The following is a 20,822-nucleotide window of genomic DNA, read 5'->3' on the forward strand; positions in this document are numbered from 1 at the left end:
CGTTTCCACTGCCGGGAGAAGGCCCGCGCTGGGCCTGCCACCGCTGTTTCTCAGAAGCAGGGGGCTCGGGCCAGGCAGGGTCTGGAAGAAGGGAAGCGTTAAGGGAAGCATTTTGAATGGTGGGCAAAATAATGACATTGGGAGTCAAAAGGTGACGCAGTGTAGAAAGATATTTAGCATTTACTGTGATCAAAGTTACGTTTCAAAGCAGTATGCATATAATTCCAGTTTTAGTGAAGAGTTGGCTCCCAAAATCTAGTAAAAGGTATCTGGGTTGTAAAATGACAGGAGATGTTTGTTTTTTTTCTTTTTTGTTTGCATTTTCTAATTTTCCTACAATTACTTTGTATTTCTTATATAAAGAAAAACACCAAAGTTATTTTACAGAAGAAAGGAGGCCTGGCTGGTGTGGCTCAGTGGATTGAGTGCCTAAAGGTTGCTGGTTCTATTCCCAGTCAGGACACACGCCTGGGTTGTGGGCCAGGTCCCTGGTTGAGGGCGTGTGAGAGGCAGCTGATTGATGTGTCTCTTGCATATCGATGTTTTTCTCCCTGTCTTTCTCCCTCCCTTCCCCCCTCTCTAAGAATAAATATATAAAATCTTTTTTAAAAAGAGAAGGGAAATGATATAAGCAAAACAAGTAGCGACGTGGGAAAAATATTTCTGACAAATGACAAAGGGCTGATGTCTCTAATTTGAGAGAGTCATCTGAATCGATAAGAAACAACCAAACTGCCTGGTTGAAAAACAGGCAGAGGATCCGAACAGACAGAAAAAGAACTGCTACTATTATTACTTCTACAACTGGGGCTACTATGGCCACTGAGACTTAGCGAGCACTCCCTTGTGCCAGGGACTGGCATACGTTTTCTCATTTGACCCTCAGAACAACCTTTCGAAAGAGGTGCTGTTGTTATTCCCATTTTACAGCTGAGGAAACAAGTACACCAGGACGAGTGACTTGCTTTATAAATACCTGACTGCTACCTGAACAGCATCAGCGCCCTGCTTGTCACCACCACACACAGATGGCCTTTAATCAAACGAAAAGGTGGTAGTTAAAGAAATGCAAATAAAAACAGTGGGACACTGTTCATTTTTGCTGTCAGCCTGACAGAGATTAGCAACCTTGATACCCTATGTTGGGAAAAATGTGGAAAAACAGGCACTTTTGTACTGTTTGTAGGGGTGGAAATAGGTGCATCATTTTTTGGAGGGTAGTTTGGAGACATCTGTTTAGATTTTTTGAACCCAGCAAGTGCACTGGCAGAACATTACCTGCAGAGATATTAGCAAAGGATGCATATTGGAGTTTAAATTTTTTTTTAATCCTCACCCAAGGACATTTTTTCATTGCTCTCAGAGAGAGCAAGGGAAAGAAACATCAACGTGAGAGAAAAGCATCAATTGGTCACTTTCGTATGTGCCTAGACCAGGAATTGAACCTACAACCCAAGTCATGCACCCTGACCAGGAATTGAACCTGAAACCTTTTGGTTACGGAATGATGTAACCGAACCAACCAACTGAGCCACAGTGGCCAGGGCTGAAGGGAAGTTTTAATAGCAAACAACCCCACTGCCCATGAAAAGGTCAAAAGTTAAATAAGTTATAATCTCTTCAAACAGTGGCTGCTGACAATGGGCGGATGCAGAGAGCTCTCCAGGACACACCGAAAGCACCAAAGGCCAGGCCTAGAGCCGTGTGTGCTTGCTCACAGGCTGACATGCACACAGCTTTCCCTGGAAGCAGACACAAAGCCCCTTTAACAGTGGGTGCCTCTGGGGGAGGGGAGGACTCGGAGGGAGGGCACTTCCTTCTTAAATTTTCTATGCTCTGCCCTTTTTTTGGGCCACATGCATTACTACTTTTATTTCAGTAAATGAATACACGACACTTTTAAAAGGCGATGATCACACCACTAACTGAAAAGATAATAAGGGACCAACACACGTTGGCCGGTGAACCCAGGCTGGACCTTGACTCTGCGAGAGGCCGTCGTTGGTAGTTCCCCGTGGGTGGGCTCTGTAACGTGGGTAGAAGACAGCATTTGAGCAGAAGCTCGAGTTATTATTAGTATCTCAGGAATATCAAATGCTGACTGAATTCGTGAGTTGTTTTGTACTGGCGGAGGGATAGGGATAGGGAAGCAGCAGGCCTGTGAGTTTCTGTCTGGATTCGTAGTTACTGGTTGCTTGCTTGGTCTTTGGGACATACCCCAGGCGTACATTTGTCCACCTGTGAAACTGAGCTATACCTGTCACTTACTGTTTGGAAAAACTTTTGATTTCTTAGATGAAAGGAAACTTTGAAATGCAAACTGGCATTATAATGGGGCTCTGTGGTTGAAGGCAGAGGTCTGAAGGACTTACAGCCTAATTCCAGTGCCCAGTATCGCCCTGCAGTCCTATCTCCCTTCATCTCAGTATGATGCTGCGTGCTGGGGTGCAAACTCAAGGTCTCTGGCAGTCCCTTATCGAGATTATGAACTTCGAGCTTGCAGACTTCAGTAATGTAGGAAGTAACTGAAGCTCTCTGTAATCCACTCAATAGTAAACATAGCATTTTCTTTTCAGATTCCAATTTTTGTGATGGGTTATCATTTACCTTAAAATAGATCTTTTAATTCTCATTTGATATGAAATAAAGGTATATTTTGTACAGATGCTTAATGCTGTTATCCTGAAGTTGAATAAATATGTCTTTAAAAATAACAGCTTTCTTGAGATATAATTCACCAATTTAATGGTTTTTAGTGTATATACAAAATTGTGCAACCATCACCATAATCAGTGTTAGAGTTTTCATGAATTCCCCACTCCCAAGAATCTCTGTACCCATTAAATAGGCTTCTCTAAAGAAGAAATTACAAAGGCAAAATCAACAGTGTGATTATAGCATGTGGGTTTTATACATGCATGTGTAATTTCTTTAAAACATATATACCCAAACAAGGTGAAAGTATGTGTAGTATGTGGGTAAATATAATAGAAAGCTAGATTGGTAAAATTGATTCTTGGAAAACAAACAACAGACACTCTCAAAAAGAAATGCAACTAGCAAACAAAAGTTATAGGACAGTTTCACCCTCCCTAGTAATCAAAAGCATGTAAATCAACACAAATGATCAGGTACTGTTTCTTTTTAACATTTAAAATGCTGATGATTTTTTTAAGTAAGTAATGTTAGAAGTAGCACCAGAACATCTTAATTTTTGCTGCCAGCTATATAAATTCTTCAAGTAGCTTATCAGTATCTATTAAAAGCCTTAAAAATGTTTATTCTCTTCAACTGAATAATTCCACTCCTGGGAATCTTTTGGAAGAAAATAATCCTAACATAGAGAAGACTCACAGAGATATGCATTGCAACCTTTTTTAACAATTGCAAGGAACTTGAAACAACCTTGGAAATAAGTAAAGGGAGGTAGGGTGAAGTCCCATCATAGACCTGTGTATCTTCTTCAAAGTCCGCTGTGCTCACAGGTGGGGAAGGAAGAAAGAGGGAGGTAATGAACATAGTGTGAGTGCTTCAGAGAGCATGTGTCTGGGCATGGAGTGAGCCTGAGACAGGGACCTGAGAGTGCTCTCCTTGTACTGGGCTCAGGTCCCGCGTCCCAGAGGCTCAGCATGAGCGTTGAGGATGAGTGGTTTCTGTAGGTGACCCCCAAATGTCAGCCAACCACTGCACAGCATCTCATGCTCAAACCAAGAAATGGCAATCACTTTCCAACTGCCCCATCTCTTATTCTCATGTAAGAAATCTAAAAACTATTTTTCTGTATATTTTTTTTTCTCTCTCTCTCTCTATATATAGATAGATATAGATCTCTCTCTCTCTCTATATATATATCCCACAATTGCATATTTTGCTTACCTACTCTCTTTATGTAGTGCAATTACTATAAACATTAACAAGTTTTTACCATAGAAGACTCTCTGTTCATATATATGAATTTTTGTCCAGTGCCTATATTAATACAGTTACCTTGTACCTCCACTTAATGAAATACTATGTGACTCTTCAGAATGATGGTTATAAAGATTATGTAGCGGAACAGGAAGGTTGATACCTATAATGTTAAATGAAAAAGTTAAGATATTGTACAAAAGCACAGTAAATATATAGAAAATTGCTTAGAGACCAAAAAATGCCTGGAAGAAAGAAAAAAATAGCTTTCAATTGCCATTGTTTGCTGTCTTTGTAGCCCAGGTATCAAAGTGTAAAACTGACCAAGGACTTCATGCACATCTCATATGTGTATTTTTAAGAAATCAATCCCCATGTAAAGGTTTCTGCGCACATCTGTCTTCTGGTGAATTGTCCCTCCTCCCCACTTGAAAACCATGTGGCCCACAGAATCCTTTGACAGTGCCACTTGGGCTTCAGAGTGAAGAAGTCCAGTGCTTGACAGTACTTCAGCATGATTACCAGAACTGCCGATACGATGCAAGACGGCAGTTCCTAGCAATGCTTCTCAGGACCATCTTTGAGCCAAGAGAAAAGTTGGAGAATTCCCTTTGGAGGTAGATTAAATTCAGGCTTAGGAAAGTAGAATAAACAGACATTACCAGCCCTGTTAAGAGTTTTCTTAGCTAAATAGAGTTTGGGTAACAAGTTTCAGAGATGAGCTAGAGGAAATATCTTAGCAGCCCAGAGTAAGGAGTTGTGGACCAAGCCAGCAGCAGCGACAGAGATCAGTCTGGAAAGCTGAGCTAACGAGCTAGTCCGTGCCTGCCACAGACGTGGTTGAAGGTGGTCGTCCAAGGTAATGGGTGCATTTCAAACAAAGCAAAAGCCACTCTGCACTGCTGCTCTTTGACCCATGTCAGGGTTCAGGAGAAGGGACATGTCACGGGTAATAAAACACAGAGGAGTCATCGATACTGGGCTGGACTTTCCCCAGGCCTGGGTCCGCACTGATCCGTTGCCTTTCTCCAGGTGACCCTGCCCTCAGCATGAGCCACTGGATGTTTCACCAGCAGGCCCTGCAGGAGTACATCCTCATGTGCTGCCAGTGTCCCGCCGGGGGGCTTCTGGACAAGCCTGGCAAGTGAGTGCCTCCTCTCCGGGGAGCGAGGGGTGGAGAGGGGACAGACAGGTGTGCACCTCAGGTCCACTCAGGGCCAGACCACAGCAGGTGTCCCTTTCCATCCAGCTGCTTACTGCTGGTGTGGTGTGGGAAGAAGCACCCCAACTCTGGAGCACCCTCTTTGAGTGCCCTTGATCCTGGTGCCTCCAGCGCCGGTCCTTTCCCCAAGCGTACACGCACTCCCCTCTCCAGACAGGCAAACAAATCGCTGGGTTGGTAGTTTTTCTTCCTCTTTTTTTACTTTTAACCAAACTGCTTTAAACAGAACAGGATATAGGGTTTAAAAACCCTTGAGTATCATAATCAGAGATTATAATCACAACTATTACAGAATAGACTAAATACCTTTAGGTGCCAAATAAGGGAAATCAAATAAATTCTGTTCCCTTTGCTTCTCACCTGCCACGCACGTGTGCATGCACGCACGCACCTGCTGCTGTCAGCATCCAGCGGAAGGCCCACTTGAAGGCTGGTCCCCTGCAGTGTATCAGGAGGCACTCGGCCCATTTCTAGACATATTGGTGGTGTTTTTTTTTTTCTTTTTTAAGGAATATATTACTTTAGCGCTAGCACCACGCAGGAGAGCCCTTTCTGGAAGACAGCCGGAGGGACTGACTCTAAAGTGGCATTTTCTGCCATCCGGCAGGGCTGCGGGATGGGGCTTTGAAAACGCAGCTGCGGAAAACCAGGCTTCCTGGAGCTGCGCGGGGAGGGGAGGGTGGGGCGTGTGAGTGCGTGGCCTCTGAGTCTGCATCTGTTGGAGGCTGTGATGGGGGGGGCGGGGAGCAGTGGGATAACTACTCAGAGCTTCCCTGTGCTTGCAGGTCGCGGGACTTCTACCACACCTGCTACTGCCTGAGCGGCCTGTCCATAGCTCAGCACTTCGGCAGTGGAGCCATGTTGCACGATGTGGTCCTGGGTGTGCCTGAAAACGCTCTGGTAAGGCAGGGTGAGGGCGCTCAGCACGCCTGCTCCACAGGCCCTTCCCACCCCTGCACGCCCTCTCTCCTGAGAAGCCTGCTCAGCCCACTGTCTGTAAATGAGATCTCCCAAATGGTCTGCTGCAGCACCCTTTCTGTGCCCTTTGTAGCGCTCATCACAATCTGTGTAATGTGTTTTGTCTGCTGCCCTCGGGAGGCATCAGCCTCCCACGGGCAGGGTGTTCAACACCACGTCCCCCCTAGAGCCGCCTGGTCTCAGAGCCGCGTCCGGAGACACTCCAGAGTCTGGCGCATGAGTCTAAGCAGACGGGCCGTGCAGACCGTCATGCGTGTTCCCGACAGGGGAAGCACCAATGGCTAGCACACAGAGTAACTAACGGCCACTAGCTTTTTCATGTCTGAACATTTTTTCCCCATGTTTGCCTCCTATGCAACCCTCTCCATCTTCTCCCCGCTCCTTCCCAGCCTAACCCTGCCCTGAATTTGACCTTTATCACACCTGCTGATGTTTCTGTGCTGTCACTTCAAATGCTCGCATCCCTGAACAATACAGAGAGTGGTTGTGTATGTTTTCAACCTTTTTATAACAGTGTCTACTGTGCCGCTTACTCGGCACTGCTTTTCTCATCAACCATTATACTTCTGAGGCTTATCCGTGTTCATATGTGTTGCTCTAGTGTATTCACTTTAACTCCTGGATGGTCTTCCCTTGTACAAATGTATCCCAACTTATTCTTCTAGCCTCCTGTTGGTTAACATTGAGCTGCTTTCAGCTTTTGCTCTCAGTGCGGCGGCCGTGAACATTCTGATGTGAGATTCTCTGGGAGAGGCTTGCTGGGTTGGGGAAAAGCCACGCCTCCATCCTCACTGGATAGCAGGGTGCCTCGGCTTTGGGGTCTTACACTCACAGAGCCGTCAGTGGCTTCACAGCCAGAGGTTTCCTTCCCGCCGTTGGGTAGATGGATAGATGTGAAATGCTGTCACGGTTGTGTTTTGCATTTCCCTGAGTGCTAGTGAGGTTGAGCATCTCCTCAGATGTTGTGTCTTTTTGTGCCATGTCCTCTGTCAATTGCCTGCCAGCTCATACACTTTGCTCATTTTCTTCCTGATTTGTAATTTGAATTGTTTGCTCTTTCTTATGTATTTGTGGGAGTTCTCTGCCTGTTCTTGATACTGCTCCTCGGTCAGTGGTGTGTGTGTGGTGAATCTCTTCCAGTTTTTCACTTTGTTTTTAGTGGGATTTTTTTTTTAGTTGAATAGGCCATTTTAATTTTAAAGGGAGCAATTTCATTTGCTCTTGTTGGTTTTTTAGTTGTTGTTTTTTTTTGTGGGGTAGGTGTTTACCTAAGAAATTTTTCTCTAGGCTCTGGTCATAGATATATTTCCTTCAAGATGGTTTAAACTTTTGCTTTTCCCATCTAGATATTTAATTCTCTCAGAATCAATGTCTGTCTGTTCTGAGGGTTGGATATAATTTTATCTTTTCCCATATGGACAGCCAGTGGACCGACACCGTTCATTGAAGTTTGCAGCCTTTCCAGCTGGCATGTGTTACGTGGGTCACACACTCAGTTTCTGTATACAGAGAGAATGTTCCCCAACACGGCTCTGTGCCTTCGGTCTGTCTGCCTCTCTGCACTGTCCTCAGGAAGTCTTAGGTACTGGTAGGCAGGGCCCATCCACCTTGGTCTTTTTCTTCAAAACTGCATCAGCTATTCTTTGCTTTCTGCTTCTTCCTGTGAGTATAGTATCAGCTTCTCAAATTCCACAGAATACATCTAATGGAATTTTTACTGGAATTGCATTGAATTTAAGAGTAGTGGGAGAGAACTGACTTCTCAATATTAAGCTTCCTGTTTGTGAACATACCATGTCCTTCAATGGTCTTTTATCATTTTTCTCCATAAAGGACTAGCACATCTTTTGTTATATATATATGTCTAAGAAATTTATAATTTTTGCATTTATTGTTTCTGGAATATTTATTTTCCCATTATATTTTGTAACTGGTTGTTACTAATGTATAGAAATACTACTGATATTTATATTTTAATTTTGTATCCAGCAACCTTGCTGACCTTTTTTCATATTTGTTAATAGTCTGTCATAGAATCTCTTGGGTTTTCCATTTAGAAAGTAATGTCATCTTCGAATGAGGACAGTTTTGCATTTTCCTTCCTGAGCTTAAGAATTTTATTTCTTGTTCTCTTCCCTTTGAAAGTTGGCTAAGACGCCCTCAAGAGTATTGACTAAAGGTAGTAACAGAGGCCGTTCCTGTCTTGCTTCTGATTATAATTGGAAGGCTTCTATAATTTCACCATTATGTAGGATGCTTACTGTGGTTTTTTTTAAATAAATGTTTAAAAAATATTTTATTTATTTTTAGTGGGGGAGAAAGGGAGGGAAACACTGATGGTTGCCTCTCACATACCCCCCTACTGGGGATCTGGCCTACAACCCAAGCATGGGCCCAGACTGGGAATCAAACCTGTGACCTCCTGGTCTGCAGGCTGGCACTCAGTCCACTAAGCCACACCAGCCAGGGTCGTGGGGTTTTGATAAGTACTTTCTGTCAGGTTAAGGATGTTTCTCTCTATTCTTGGTTTGTCAACTTGTTTTTGTTTGTTTATTTCCATCATAATCTAGTGTAAGACTTTACTGAATCTTTTTCTGCATCTGGTTTTTCTCCTTTAATCTAATATAGTATGTTTAATTAATAAATATTCTGTTGTTAACCTTACGTTCTCAGGATGAGCCCTTCTTGGTCATTGTAGTGTGTGTGTGTGTGTGTGTGTGTTTAACACACAGCTGGATTCACTTTGTTAATATTTTTGGCTAGTACTTTTATTTAGAATTTTTGCACATATGTTAATAATATTGATCTAAATTTTTGTTTCATTGTCTTTTCCAGTTTGTTTCAGGACAATATTATAGCCTCATAAAATTAGATGGGTATTTCCCCCACTTTCTTTTTTCAGCCTTTGAGAAAAGTCGTGTCAGTTAGAGATCACCTGTTTCTCGTAGGTTCGATAGTGTTTGCCTGAGAAACCACCCAGGCCCCATGTGCTTTCTGGGGGGATTGATGGTAGCAGAATAAGCAGTTTTACTTTTGATTTAATGTATTTACATAGGTTTTAAAGAAATTCTTCTCAAGTCATTTTTGAAATTTTATGAAGTTATTCAGTTTATCTGAAGTTTTATATGGTTGGCATAGGGTGGCTCACAGTATCCTTTAAAATACTTTAACATCTCCCCGGCAGCCACGTCCCCATCTGCACGCTCTCCGAGGGGAGGGGAGTCCTGACTGCCGGCTGGGGCTGTGTCCGGGCTCAGACCCGAAGTTTCTCGTGGGCTTCTGTGATGTGGGGGAATAATGCAAAAGAATTTAATATGGCCTGACACCTTTGCTGTGAAATAGGGTTGTGGTTCTTTTTCTTTATTATAAATGTAAATACATGTTTATTACTTTAATAATTGGAATATATATAAAAGTTTAAATAAGAAAAATTAAAAACAATCAATCATATCACTATGTCACTCTTCCTATTTTGGTGTTTGACCAATTTTTGCCTATCCAGGTACATCACATCTATTAAAAACATTTTTTATATATTTTTACTTTTAAGTGTATCTTTTTAATTAAAATATAGACATAAAAGATTGATAAAACATTGTTCAGAAAATGACATTTTCCCAAGTGGTGTACCTAACATGTCCTTACCCTGAATTACACACACTGTAACTCAGAATTACAAATATATTTTTAAAAAGTATGGAATAATATTGTGCATACTGTTTTCCCTACTTAATATAAGCATTTGCCCACATCATTAACTATTTAATGCATGTTTTTAATGGCTCTATAATATTCCTTTATGTCCCATGTACTATAAAATATTTTTTATCAGTACCCTCTTGTTGAACATTAGGGCCTTGTGTGATAAACCTCTGTGTGAATCTCTGATGATTCCTTACGTCAGATTCTTACAAGCACTTTAATGGGTCACATTTCCAAGGACTGTCAGGGCAATTAATTGGCTTCTGTTCTTCTCTTTGCAGCAGCCCACTCACCCTGTGTACAACATTGGCCCGGACAAGGTGATCCAGGCCACCATGCACTTTCTACAGAAGCCGGTCCCAGGTTTCGAGGAGCACGAGGGCGAGGCAACGGCAGAGCCTTCCACCGACTAGAGGACGCAGGGTCCTGAGTCTCTGTGTTCACCGTAGCTCCGTGTCCGCCTGTTCCGGCCGAGGATTATACGTGTCGATACATACTGCACTCTGTGCCGCACAGGCCTCGGCCACTGTGAGCTGTGACTGCCCGTTCTTGTCGAACAGAACAAAACCTATGACTCTGGGTTTGGAGAACACAGTGACATGGTTTTAAAAAAATTCCTTCCACTCCCGACAAACCAAAAATCTATCAGCACGTGCAGCATCTAAACCCACTTGGGCCTGGCCAGGGTTGGCTGGGGAACAGCACGCGCTGGGAAGCAGCAGCCCCTCCCCTCCAGCTTTCCAGCCCGGACAGTTCTAGGGAGACGAACGACGTCCATGAGTACGAGTATGAGGATCTACCGCTGTGATTCCCGCTTGCACGCCACCATCGAGTCGCCAGGATGGTGCCCTCCCACGGGCAAATAAATCTGCTCCACGGCAAGACGAATTTTCCAGAGAAAGGAACCATGGTGGGGTCTCACTAGGAGGAGCCCAAGGCTCCCGCCTTCCTCATTTGCAGTGGAAAAGAGCCAGGCTGGGGGTGAGCTGTCTCCTTGAGTTGATCCCTCCTCTTCCACACGGGAGAACTGAGCCACACGTCTCTGGAAGGCCACACTCGGTGCACGGGCGGGATTTGCTTCAGCCCCAGGTGTGGGAAACCAATTATGAGTGGAAAATTAACGTCGAATTCAACTCTGTGCCAGAGGAAGCAGCCCCAGCGCCCACGCCCTCACCCCACCCCATCATGTACCATGAAAAGCCCCTCTGATGGCTGCAAGGCAGCTCCCGCAGCCTGTGGCCAATTCTGCGTGTTTCCATCTTTTTCCATCAGAGCCCCAGTCCATGCTCTTCAAAGACAGTGTTGTCTCCTCTCATCCAGAGTATTAATACTACTAAGTCTTTCACCTTAATTTCCGACTCAGGATTTATTCACATTCTGCCCACGCCAGGCTCAGAGAAATCAAATCAAGCACTAGACACTCGAGCGGTAGGAAGCCATGTGAACCTGGCTGTGGCAGGGCTGAGTGCCACCTGGTGTGTTCACCCTCTGCTGCTCACACGGAACCCTTTCTTGGTCACTGGGGTGTCGAATTGGGTCATCTGTCCACTGCTGCGGTCACAGCAAGCTCCATGTCGCTGACCGGGCTTTCACAAAGGCAGTCATGGGCTGTGGGCAGATGAGAGCTCCAAGATGCAGCCTGAGGCTCTTCTCAAAAACTCTGGCCATTTGCTGCCTCTAATTCCCTATTGCTTTGGTGTATTGGACTATGTATTATCCCCTTGAAATAATAAAGGAATAACATTTTCTATGATGTCTCTCGTTTGTGACTGGCACTAAGAAAATTCCTTCAGAATGCTCAGTGTTGGGAGTTGTTGAAGGTTGTTCACCATCACCAGTCTCCTCCTGAGAGCGAGATTCCACACCGGGCGCGTTCGTGATGACGAAGAGGAGGTCCGACTCGGGTTCCGCCCTCACAGACCTTCTCCGGCCGGAGACACAGCGGGCCCAATAAGGACTGGGAAGAGCTGTGTCCCCAGGCTCCCTGGAGCGGCTCGCTTTGCTTTTGTCCCAGCGCTCAGCACACTGCGTTTCATGGTCTTTCCGGGGGTCTGTCTCCTCGACGTGACTATAAGCAGGACTGTGCTCCTGAGTCCTGAAGCAGGCGTTCGGCAATGAGTGGGTGGGTGCGTGTGCTGGCCAGATGCAGGGGAGCTGTTACGGGGACAGGTCAGAATCCTGTGGTCACCCGGCTTTCTTCCTCATCTGGCAAGAGACTCTGGCCAAGGGAGACCAAGCAGCTGGGTGCTCTGTGACCTGACCCTCCTTGATGGACAAGAAGAGGCTGTCCTCAGAGGCAGAGCATAAACCAAATCCACGTCCTAGAATGCAGTTCCTGCCTGCATGTTATTTTTGCTCTGTTAGAAAGGGTTTGGACTACAGAGCAACATATTGAAATGCATCACCCCCATCGCTACAACAAAAACACCAACCCTACCAGAGATTCTAAAATTCCACTCCTATCTGCTGTCCGTGCAGTGTGCCAGCAGCCTCGTAAAAAATTAATGAACAGAAACCTCACTTAAAGTGAAGCAGGGTGGCCAGGAGAGGGAGCTCTCATGCCCTACGTGGGGCGCAGAGAGCAAGGCCCAGAGTGTTCGCCGCCCTTCCCAGTCTCCTTTCCCCTCTGCGAAAGCGCTTCCTCTTTTGTTTTAGCCGGCTGTTCACTTGCAGGTGGCTTGCCACAGTCTTATCTTCCTGTCTCTCACACAGGATTACGATTGCTTTTCCCAAATGAGCCCATTTTGCTGGAGAAATATCTGGCTTTTGGTTTATAGTCAACAGCCCCAAGGTATTCTGAGATAAACTGCGGGGGTAATGGGTGTGGTGAAGGCAGGAGGGATCCTCAGTGTGAGCTGGCTTTACACTAAGGAGGGAAGATTTGCGCTGGGTCCCAAAAGGCAGGTAAAGTTTGGCCAAGTACACAAAAGAGGGTCGTTTACTGGTACTCTTACCTCAGAATAAGACTCTTCCTGGCACATCCATGGGACTTCCTTCTTGCTCCCCGCTGCTGGGAGGGCTTCCTGCCCTGAACAGCATTCAAGTGAGACCTTCAGGTAAATTCTCAGATTTATCACGTGGACCCTTAAGTAGAAGGCACTCATATAGCACTCAAGGTGGGTTACTCCTAACAAATATGTCCTCCATCAGTAAAGACACACAAAACTATTACAGATCTCTTCATCTAGATGAGCCCCGACTTCCCCCTTGGGTCCATCTCCCACCCAGGTTGAGTGCCGTGTAAGTTGGGAAGGCTGCCAGGCCCTACCGGGGGCAGAAGGGGAGCCTTGTGGACAAGCCAGTGCACGCTCCCCCGAGATAACAATACTGTCCCAGTCGGCAGTATTCGCTCCTACACTGCCTGCTCTGCAAGGAGCTGGAAGCCACGAGTGGATTCTGGCCACTGCGTGTGGATAATCCAGCGGTGCTCTCAAGGAAGCCACTTCTCAGGAAGACGTGGCACAAAAGCAGAGGTCGTATTAAATAACTCTTCTGGGACGGCCTTCCACTGAGGGCTAGCCTGAGGCCTTGCCGTGGTGCTTCCTGGTGATTTAACTTAGCAGCGAGATTCAGTCTAGACAACCCAAGGGGGTGACCTTGGCTATTTCACCAAGCTTAACTGTCTATGCTGCACTTCTGGTGGGGGCTTGACAGCCGGGAATGAAGGAAAAATGGAGCTGCCCAGTTGCCCCCGGGGTGAACTGTATTGTTGGTAGAAGTAGAATCCATCAGCTGTAGATGCAGATGCACAGATAACGATGCTGCCATTCCAGCATGAAAACTGAAGAACTTCTATTCCCACCTTGTTTACATCGATCCTACCTCCTGACGGAAGGGGGTCACTGGGCTACCACTGGAATATGCCAGTAGCTTTTTGCGTTCCAGCTCAGGGGGAGGGGTAATGGCCTGGAGTGGAAAAAGAATGTTCGTACGCCTATAGGCTTCTGAGACATGATGACCAGGGCTAATAAGATGTAGGTAGGCACTGCATAAACCAAACCTTCAAGACGTAGGATGTCTCTCATTCACTGTCTGGGACAGGTTCGGTTCTGTGAAAGTCTGCTTTCCTAGTGCTGATAATCGAACCTGGTGTTAATGTGATACACAGGTCTCTGATGGAGGGCCACTCAGTGTTGCTTCCATCTGGGGACACACATAGCGGGCAACACACCTCCTCTGTAAAGGGCCAAGTACTAGCTGTTTTAGGCTTTGTGAGCAACTGCTCAACCCTGCTCCGCCATTGCAATGCAAAGCAGTCATGAGCAAAGTGTGGCTGTGCTCGAATAAAACTTTATGGAAACAGGTGGGGTCCTGATCTGGCCCATCGGCTGCAGTTTGCTGACCCCTGATCTAGACTAAATCTCACCCATACTCACTCTTTCATGGCTTGGGTGCTTTCCATGGGATGTGAGTGTCAAATGACAAATGGTGAAGTTGGGCAAATGCTCTAGCCACCCACATGCACTGCTCTGGGCATTCATTGTCTTTGAACAGGAAGGAGAATTGTATGATTTAAGACATTGTTGCAACTTGGAAAACTTGACCCAAACTGGCTTAAAGAGGAAATGTGTTGATGGTAAACGGAAATTTCCAAGGAATTAGCTTGGCTGTGTGAGTGACTTCAGTAGGTCTCTCCCCCTCGCTCTGTCTCTCTGTATTAGCTCCAGCTTCAGGCTCTTTCCATGTGGTCGTAAAATGGCAGCAGCAATAGCTCCAGACCTCACATCCTCTTAGGGGCAAGTTTACAGACAAGAGCAGCCAGCACAGTCCCAGTCTTCCTTCCCAGGGAGCATCACTGTGTTTCCCTGGTTTGCTCAAACCAAGAGCCTGTCCGAGAAGCAGTCCGATGGCCAGATACAGTGCACTGATGGCCCTGGGTCCTGACCACATTCTCGGTGAGCGGGAAACAGAGCTCCAAGAGGAACACAGTCTAAGAACTGGGAAGAATGGAGCCCAAAATGCAAATTAAGAGTTGTAGCCAAAAGGGGGAAAAGGAAGCTGGAGAAGCTGGCTAATCACCCTTGTTCTCCAGCACAGAGAATTCTTACTGCGATAAAAACCTGTAGTGGTTATTGTTGGCACCCTTTCCTCCCCTTCCCAACTGTGGCAGACAATAGGCTTGCACGGATTTGACCCCCTCCTACCTTCAGGGCAAAGCCCTGACTGGCCTAAGCCAATCATTTTAATCCACCTCTCTTTGCTGCATTCATTTGTTCAGGTTTAGTAATAACCCAGATCTAAGCCAATAAACATGGCTCATCCTAGCCTCAGTGACTGATTCAGAGCCAAGCAGGTGGCCTGAAATAGACCCAAGGAAGGAGCCCTAGACATGTTATGATAAAAAAAAAAAAGCAGCTATTCCTGTTAGTGATGGTGGAATGTGTGGCCTGGGACCGCTAAAAATCTATTTTCCTACCTAAAAGCAAACGAGCTTTAGAAGCTCATATACAAAGATTCCCCAAGAGATTGAGAAACATGACCAAACCCCGACCACACTGCTCCTGCAGTCTCCTCTGCCTCTGGGTTTTCAACTATGAGCCAGTTGGGGTTGGATTTATTATTACTTGCAAGCAAAACATCCTAAGTCATACAAAACTTGATCCCAGATTAGCTGGCTATGCAGGAAGGCTGTCACTTGGTGACTGAACAATGGCCATCCTTGCCACATCCACCCAAACAACATCCCCACGAGAATGCTTCCTGGTCTGTTCCTCTCCTCACGTCATCCTTGACTCAACCTCATGAGGTGGGCGAGGCAGGTGTATTATTTGCATTTTACAACTAGAGAAACAGGTCAGAGAGCTTACGTGAATCACCCAAGGTTTCCTAGGTATCGAGTCGTGGAGTCTGAGCCTGAACCCAGACCTGCTGCCTCCAAGGCCATGCCCTTCCACCACTCCAGCTCTCTCTAAAGGACAGTGAAATGGGTGGTCTCGGGGGGGGGGGGGGCAAGGAACATAGCTAAACATACATGGGTTAGCTCCAGGGCTGGGTGACTGAGGCCTCGGAGGCCAGCCCCATCTTTGACCTGGACCAGGACGGTGACAGCAAACAGCAGGGGTGAGCAAACAGCAGGGGTGGGCTCACGTCACCCTTTTAACCCATCTCCCACTTTCTGCCAAGTTTCTGGCATAGACTGATGCTCCCTGCACTAAATGCGTGCCACTCCGCTGCAGATGGTGACCCTGCACGACTCACAGCAAGGCCATGGTGAATCAGTCTTTCTGGGAGCCGACCGCAGCCCCAGTGGCAGCCAGCCTTCTCCAGGCTGGCCCGGCACGCCTGACCATTTCCTGGACATCCTCTTTCATTGCCCTGCAATAACCATCTTGCCTCTGCTTTCCACCAGCTGGTGCAGGAGGTCCAGAGCACGGGTCTGGCAGCTGACGTTCCTCCCTCCTAGTGTTCAGGCACATCCAAGAACAAAACTGGGCAGGTGCGACAGAATACTCCTCGCCAACCCCACTAAACAGAAAACTCCCCCTGTCCTCCACTCCCCTCCTTCCCCCGTGGAAACACAGCTCTTACAAAATAACAAGAACAGTAACGCACTTTTTTAAATAAACATTTTTTTGTCAATCTGCGCCCCTTAGCCAGTTTCCCCTATTGCAATCAACTTACACGAGTACTGTCCATTTGTTACAACTAATGAACCAATATTGATACATTTTTATTAACTGAAGTCCATACTTCATTCAGGTTCCTTAGCTTTTACCTAATGTCCTTTCTCTGTCTCAGGATCCCATCCAGGCTACTTCATTCCATTTAGCTGTCGTGTCTCCTTAAGGCTGCTTTGATTGTGACAATTCTTCAGACTTGTTTTGGGCGACCCTGACAGTTTTGAGGAGCACTGGTCAGGGCTTTTGTGGAATGTCTCTCAATTGGAATTTGTGTGGTTTTCCTCGTGATTAGACTGGAGCTCTGGGTTTGGGGGAAGACCCCAGGGAAATGCCCCCTCCTTGCATCCTGGCAAGGGCGACACGCTATCGGCATGGCTGGTCACTGATGGTGTCACCCGAATCACCTGGCTGAGCTAGTGTTTGTCAGGCGCCCTCCCTCAGGCTCCTCTTTCTCCCCCTTCCCAGAGAACAAAGTCCTCGCGCACAGCCACACTTAGGGAATGGGGAGCTCCGCCTACGCCCTCGACGGGGGCGTAGCTATGTAAATTATTTGGAATTCTTCTGTATGGGAGGCTTGTTTATTCTCCATTTACTCATTTATTCAAGCATGTATTTACATTACTATGGACTCATAAATATTTGTTTTATACTTTGAGATATGTTCCAATACTGGTTTATTTTTTGCTCAGATTGTCCTGGCTTTGGTCATTAGGTGCTCTTTTAACTGGTTTGTGTCTCTCTGACAAACCCATACTTTCTTAGTAAAAATAACACATTTTTAACCCCTTTTCTCTCAGGAAGCATTGCCGGTTGATAACCACTGATACTGGACAATGAGGGCATTAGGGTTCAGTACTACTCTCTCAACCTTTGGTCATATTACATTCTTCCAAGTAAAAAGTACCGCATGTTAGTCATCTTGGATATGAGACTTCGTGTCCCAGCTGCTGTACCTGAGCAGAAGGGACGAAGAGGGTGACAGGGCCCTGGGACTTCAGCTACCAGAGTCAGCAGGATCCATGTCACAGCTCTCTCAAGAGGAAGGCTAGGTAGACCCTAGGGCTGCAGGGGCTCTGATGCCCAGGCGTGCTGGCCAGTGCCCCGGCAGACCAGTGGTGAGTGCCCTACAGGTAGCGTCACTGCTGAAGGGATGACGATGGTGATCATGAAATGGGAACCTGGGAGATCGATGCTACGCTCCCCAGGAAGGCTGATGCTTTGCTAGGCTCCTGCCCTCGAGTACTTCCCCTCTTTCAGGAGCAGTGGCTGCCATGGGCCTAGGCACCGAGGAGGCCAGTGACGTGTTGGAATGTGAAGGGTGATCAGCCCATGCAGAGCAAAGGCTCTGACCCACCTTCCCTTTATCAACAGCCTCCACCCGGCCTCCCTGCCAGCTGCAAGGGAGCCCGAGGCTGGGCTCTTACAGGGAGGAAGGAAGGACAGCATAACGAGAGCTCGAGAAGCTATGGCCTAGCCCTGTTCCTTGTCCCTCCCATATGCCAGCGCTCTCTCATTAAGGGCCCCAACCTCTGAACTCTGCTGGCAATCAGAGCCCTGACACGCACTTTTGTGCCATGTGCAAAAATCTGTTCTCTGTCTACTCTCAGCTTCTTGGAGGCAGGGCCCTGGCTTCCTTAGCTGCCCCGAAACTCCCCGTGCCTGGCAGAGTGCTGGGCTAATACGTGATGCTCGATTACCGTGGGTTGAACTCATGCAGGGGCAACTCCAGAGCTGAACTCAAAGTGCAGAGATGAACATACACTGGGGAACTGAGGTGCACTGACTCACACACACACACCTGTGTATTTGGTACCTGTTGTAGCAAATACAGGGTACCTGTGGCAGGCCAGGAAGTATCCTAGGGGTGCAGCAACAAGCGAAAGACCAGCCCTGGCCTCATGGGAGCTCCCAGTTGGAATGCCTGCCAGTGTGTTCATGGCAGCACTCTGCAGAGGAGGGGACCCTGGGCCCATTTCCTGGGTGAGGAAGTCAGGCTGATTGAACCCGAGTTCCCCTACGGGCAGTCTACTGCTAGCCTTGCAGTAGGTATGTGCTGTGGACGTGACATTCCTTCTCTTAGCTGGCTGGCCTTGCTGTGGCCTTTTGGCCCAAAGCCATTGGCCGCTGTCCTCTAGCCCCAGATCTGTCCCTGCCACCTTCAAGTTGTTGATGGCACCGGGAGCTATGACACAATGAAGCTCTCAAGCATGTGTGTGGGAGCCACATGGCCAGCTGGACTCCTCTGGTTGGTGATGAGTGACCACGGGTATGGGTGGCAGCTCTACACACCCTCTTGGTTATTTTTTACCCAGAGTATGTATGTTTTTACATTACATTCAATATTCTTTTGTATTAGTTGCAGGTGTACGGCATACTGGTTAGCAATTACATACTTTACAAAGGGTTCCACCGACATTTCTAGTACCCACCTGGCACGGTACACATTCACTACACTACTGACCATTTCCCTACACTGTACTTCACCTCCCCGTGGCTGTCTGTAACTACCAGTCTGTACTTCGAAGTCCCGTCCCCTTCCCCTCCCCGCCCCGCCCCAGCTCTGTCAATCATCAGTCTGCTCCCGGTGTCTGTGAGTCTGGTTCTGTTTTGTTTGTTCATATTGTTCTTTAGATTCCACAGAGGAGTAAAACCATACCGGTTATTTCTTGAACCAGACTCGGCACAGCTCACTGGGCCCCGGCAGGAGCTGGCTGTGGAGAGTGCACCTTCCCCGACAGGCCTGCCACGGTAGCCGTCAGGTGTGTTTTTCTTGGCAGGAGACTCAAACCTTAACCATGTTCAGCACTGGAGTGGAAGGTTCTGGCACGGATTTAACACTGGATCCTTGATTCTTCTGTCATTTAAAATTCACAGCAGAGACCCTGCTGAATGACTCTGCCCAGCGGAGGCTGTGGGTGCACAAGGGCCCCACCCTGCAGTGGACACCCGAGGAAAACAACCCTGCACGGGGCCTGCCAGTCAGAGGGGCCTGCTGGGGAAGCTGGCACCGGCCCAGGACACAAAAGGGAACCTGCTTGGCTGGTTGTGAATTGTCCAGGGCCACCTGTTTGGCTCTCTTCTAGACACGCCCGTCCTACTGGGCGTGTGCGCACACATGTGCACAAGGCACACGCACATCAGCCAGGGCGAGCTACGGCGCAGGGCCCACTCCTCAGACCACACAGAGCCAATGGGGAAGTTGGTCCCCCCTCACCCCGGAAAGTCTGAGTAACGAGGGTTTCACCCCTATGTATTTTTAAAAAGATTTTACTTATTTCTTAGAGGGGAAGGTGGGGAGAAAGAAACTTTGATTGGTTTACTCTTGCACACCCCCAGTTGAGGACTTGGCCCACAGCCCACGCATGTGCCCAGACAGAATCAAATGGGCAACCTTTCATCTGGCAGACTGGCACTCAACCCACGGGGCAACACCAGCCAGGGCTCAAGCCCTAGCTCAACCAGGCCCCGGTGGGAACCGCTGGGCAGGCACGAGACAGGCTTGCAGTCATCCCTGTGCCTAGCATGGTGCGGACCACCAGGGACTGCAGAAACATGAACTGAAACTGGGATGGAGAACAGCGCGAGTATGCAGCGCGGTAATGGTTAATGGTTCCAATCCAGCCAGCAGGGTGTATTTCACTTCCTAAATCCAGCTTTTTTCCAAACAGATTCAAGGTCTGTCACCAGTTCCTTCAGACCTTGCAAATCAAGCAAAGCCTATTTATTGGTTACCACCCTTTGGTATTCAACATACACTTACTTCCCCTTTAGAGACTTTAATGCACTGAAGGATGGCGTTTATTCACTCCATATTCCAACAAAACTCAAACAGGAGTGGTTGCACTGCCCGGGACCTATGAAGGCAAACAGACCTAGGAATTGTCAGGCACAAGGGCTTTCACACTTACGCCTTCACACCTTTGTGCTATTACAGTCCTCATATTATGCCTCAGGAAGCCAGGGCTGTGTCACTTTCCTCAACATCTTCCTTTTGTTCCCTGGCCTATTTTACTTTGCGGAGTCAGACCTGGGTGCATGAGAACGGCCTGGGAGAGCTTGTTAAACTGACTCTGGGCTGCTGGGCCACAGCGTGCTCGAGGTCAGGGGAGCAGGTGCCCAGGGGCCCTTTCAGCCAACACCCCTGGGCACGGGCCAAGGACCTCGCTCCGAGTAGCAATATGATGGGGGCTTCTGAGCAATTCTTCCTGGGTAGAATGTCAAATGTCCCAAGTTCAGAGACGCCGCTGAATGGCGGGAGGAGGGAACGGCAGAGCCTCGCTCAGGCTCACACCAGATCTGAGTGAGGCAGCCATCGGAGCCCCTTTGGTTTTTAAGAGTGCGTCAGTCCAGTCCTGGAGTTCCCTTGCTGTCTCTTTATTCCCTCTGCTATG

The 20,822-nt window shown here is 47.4% G+C and overlaps 1 protein-coding gene across 2 annotated transcripts in view; it reads left to right on the top strand.

The window, feature by feature from the left end:
* FNTB (farnesyltransferase, CAAX box, beta) overlaps positions 1–11,559 on the top strand; it is a 61,369-nt gene extending 49,810 nt beyond the window's left edge. For both annotated transcript variants that reach the window (XM_028505410.2, XM_036011030.1), the window contains 3 exons: positions 4,942–5,053; positions 5,917–6,031; positions 10,093–11,559. In XM_028505410.2, the coding sequence (XP_028361211.1) occupies positions 4,942–5,053; positions 5,917–6,031; positions 10,093–10,224 (359 nt within the window). In that variant the 3' untranslated portion in view covers positions 10,225–11,559. The remainder of the gene's footprint in view (positions 1–4,941; positions 5,054–5,916; positions 6,032–10,092) is intronic.
* The last annotated feature ends 9,263 nt before the right edge of the window (positions 11,560–20,822 follow it).

Source organism: Phyllostomus discolor, chromosome 1 (assembly GCF_004126475.2).
Source record: "Phyllostomus discolor isolate MPI-MPIP mPhyDis1 chromosome 1, mPhyDis1.pri.v3, whole genome shotgun sequence".
NCBI classification, from domain to species: domain Eukaryota; kingdom Metazoa; phylum Chordata; class Mammalia; order Chiroptera; family Phyllostomidae; genus Phyllostomus; species Phyllostomus discolor.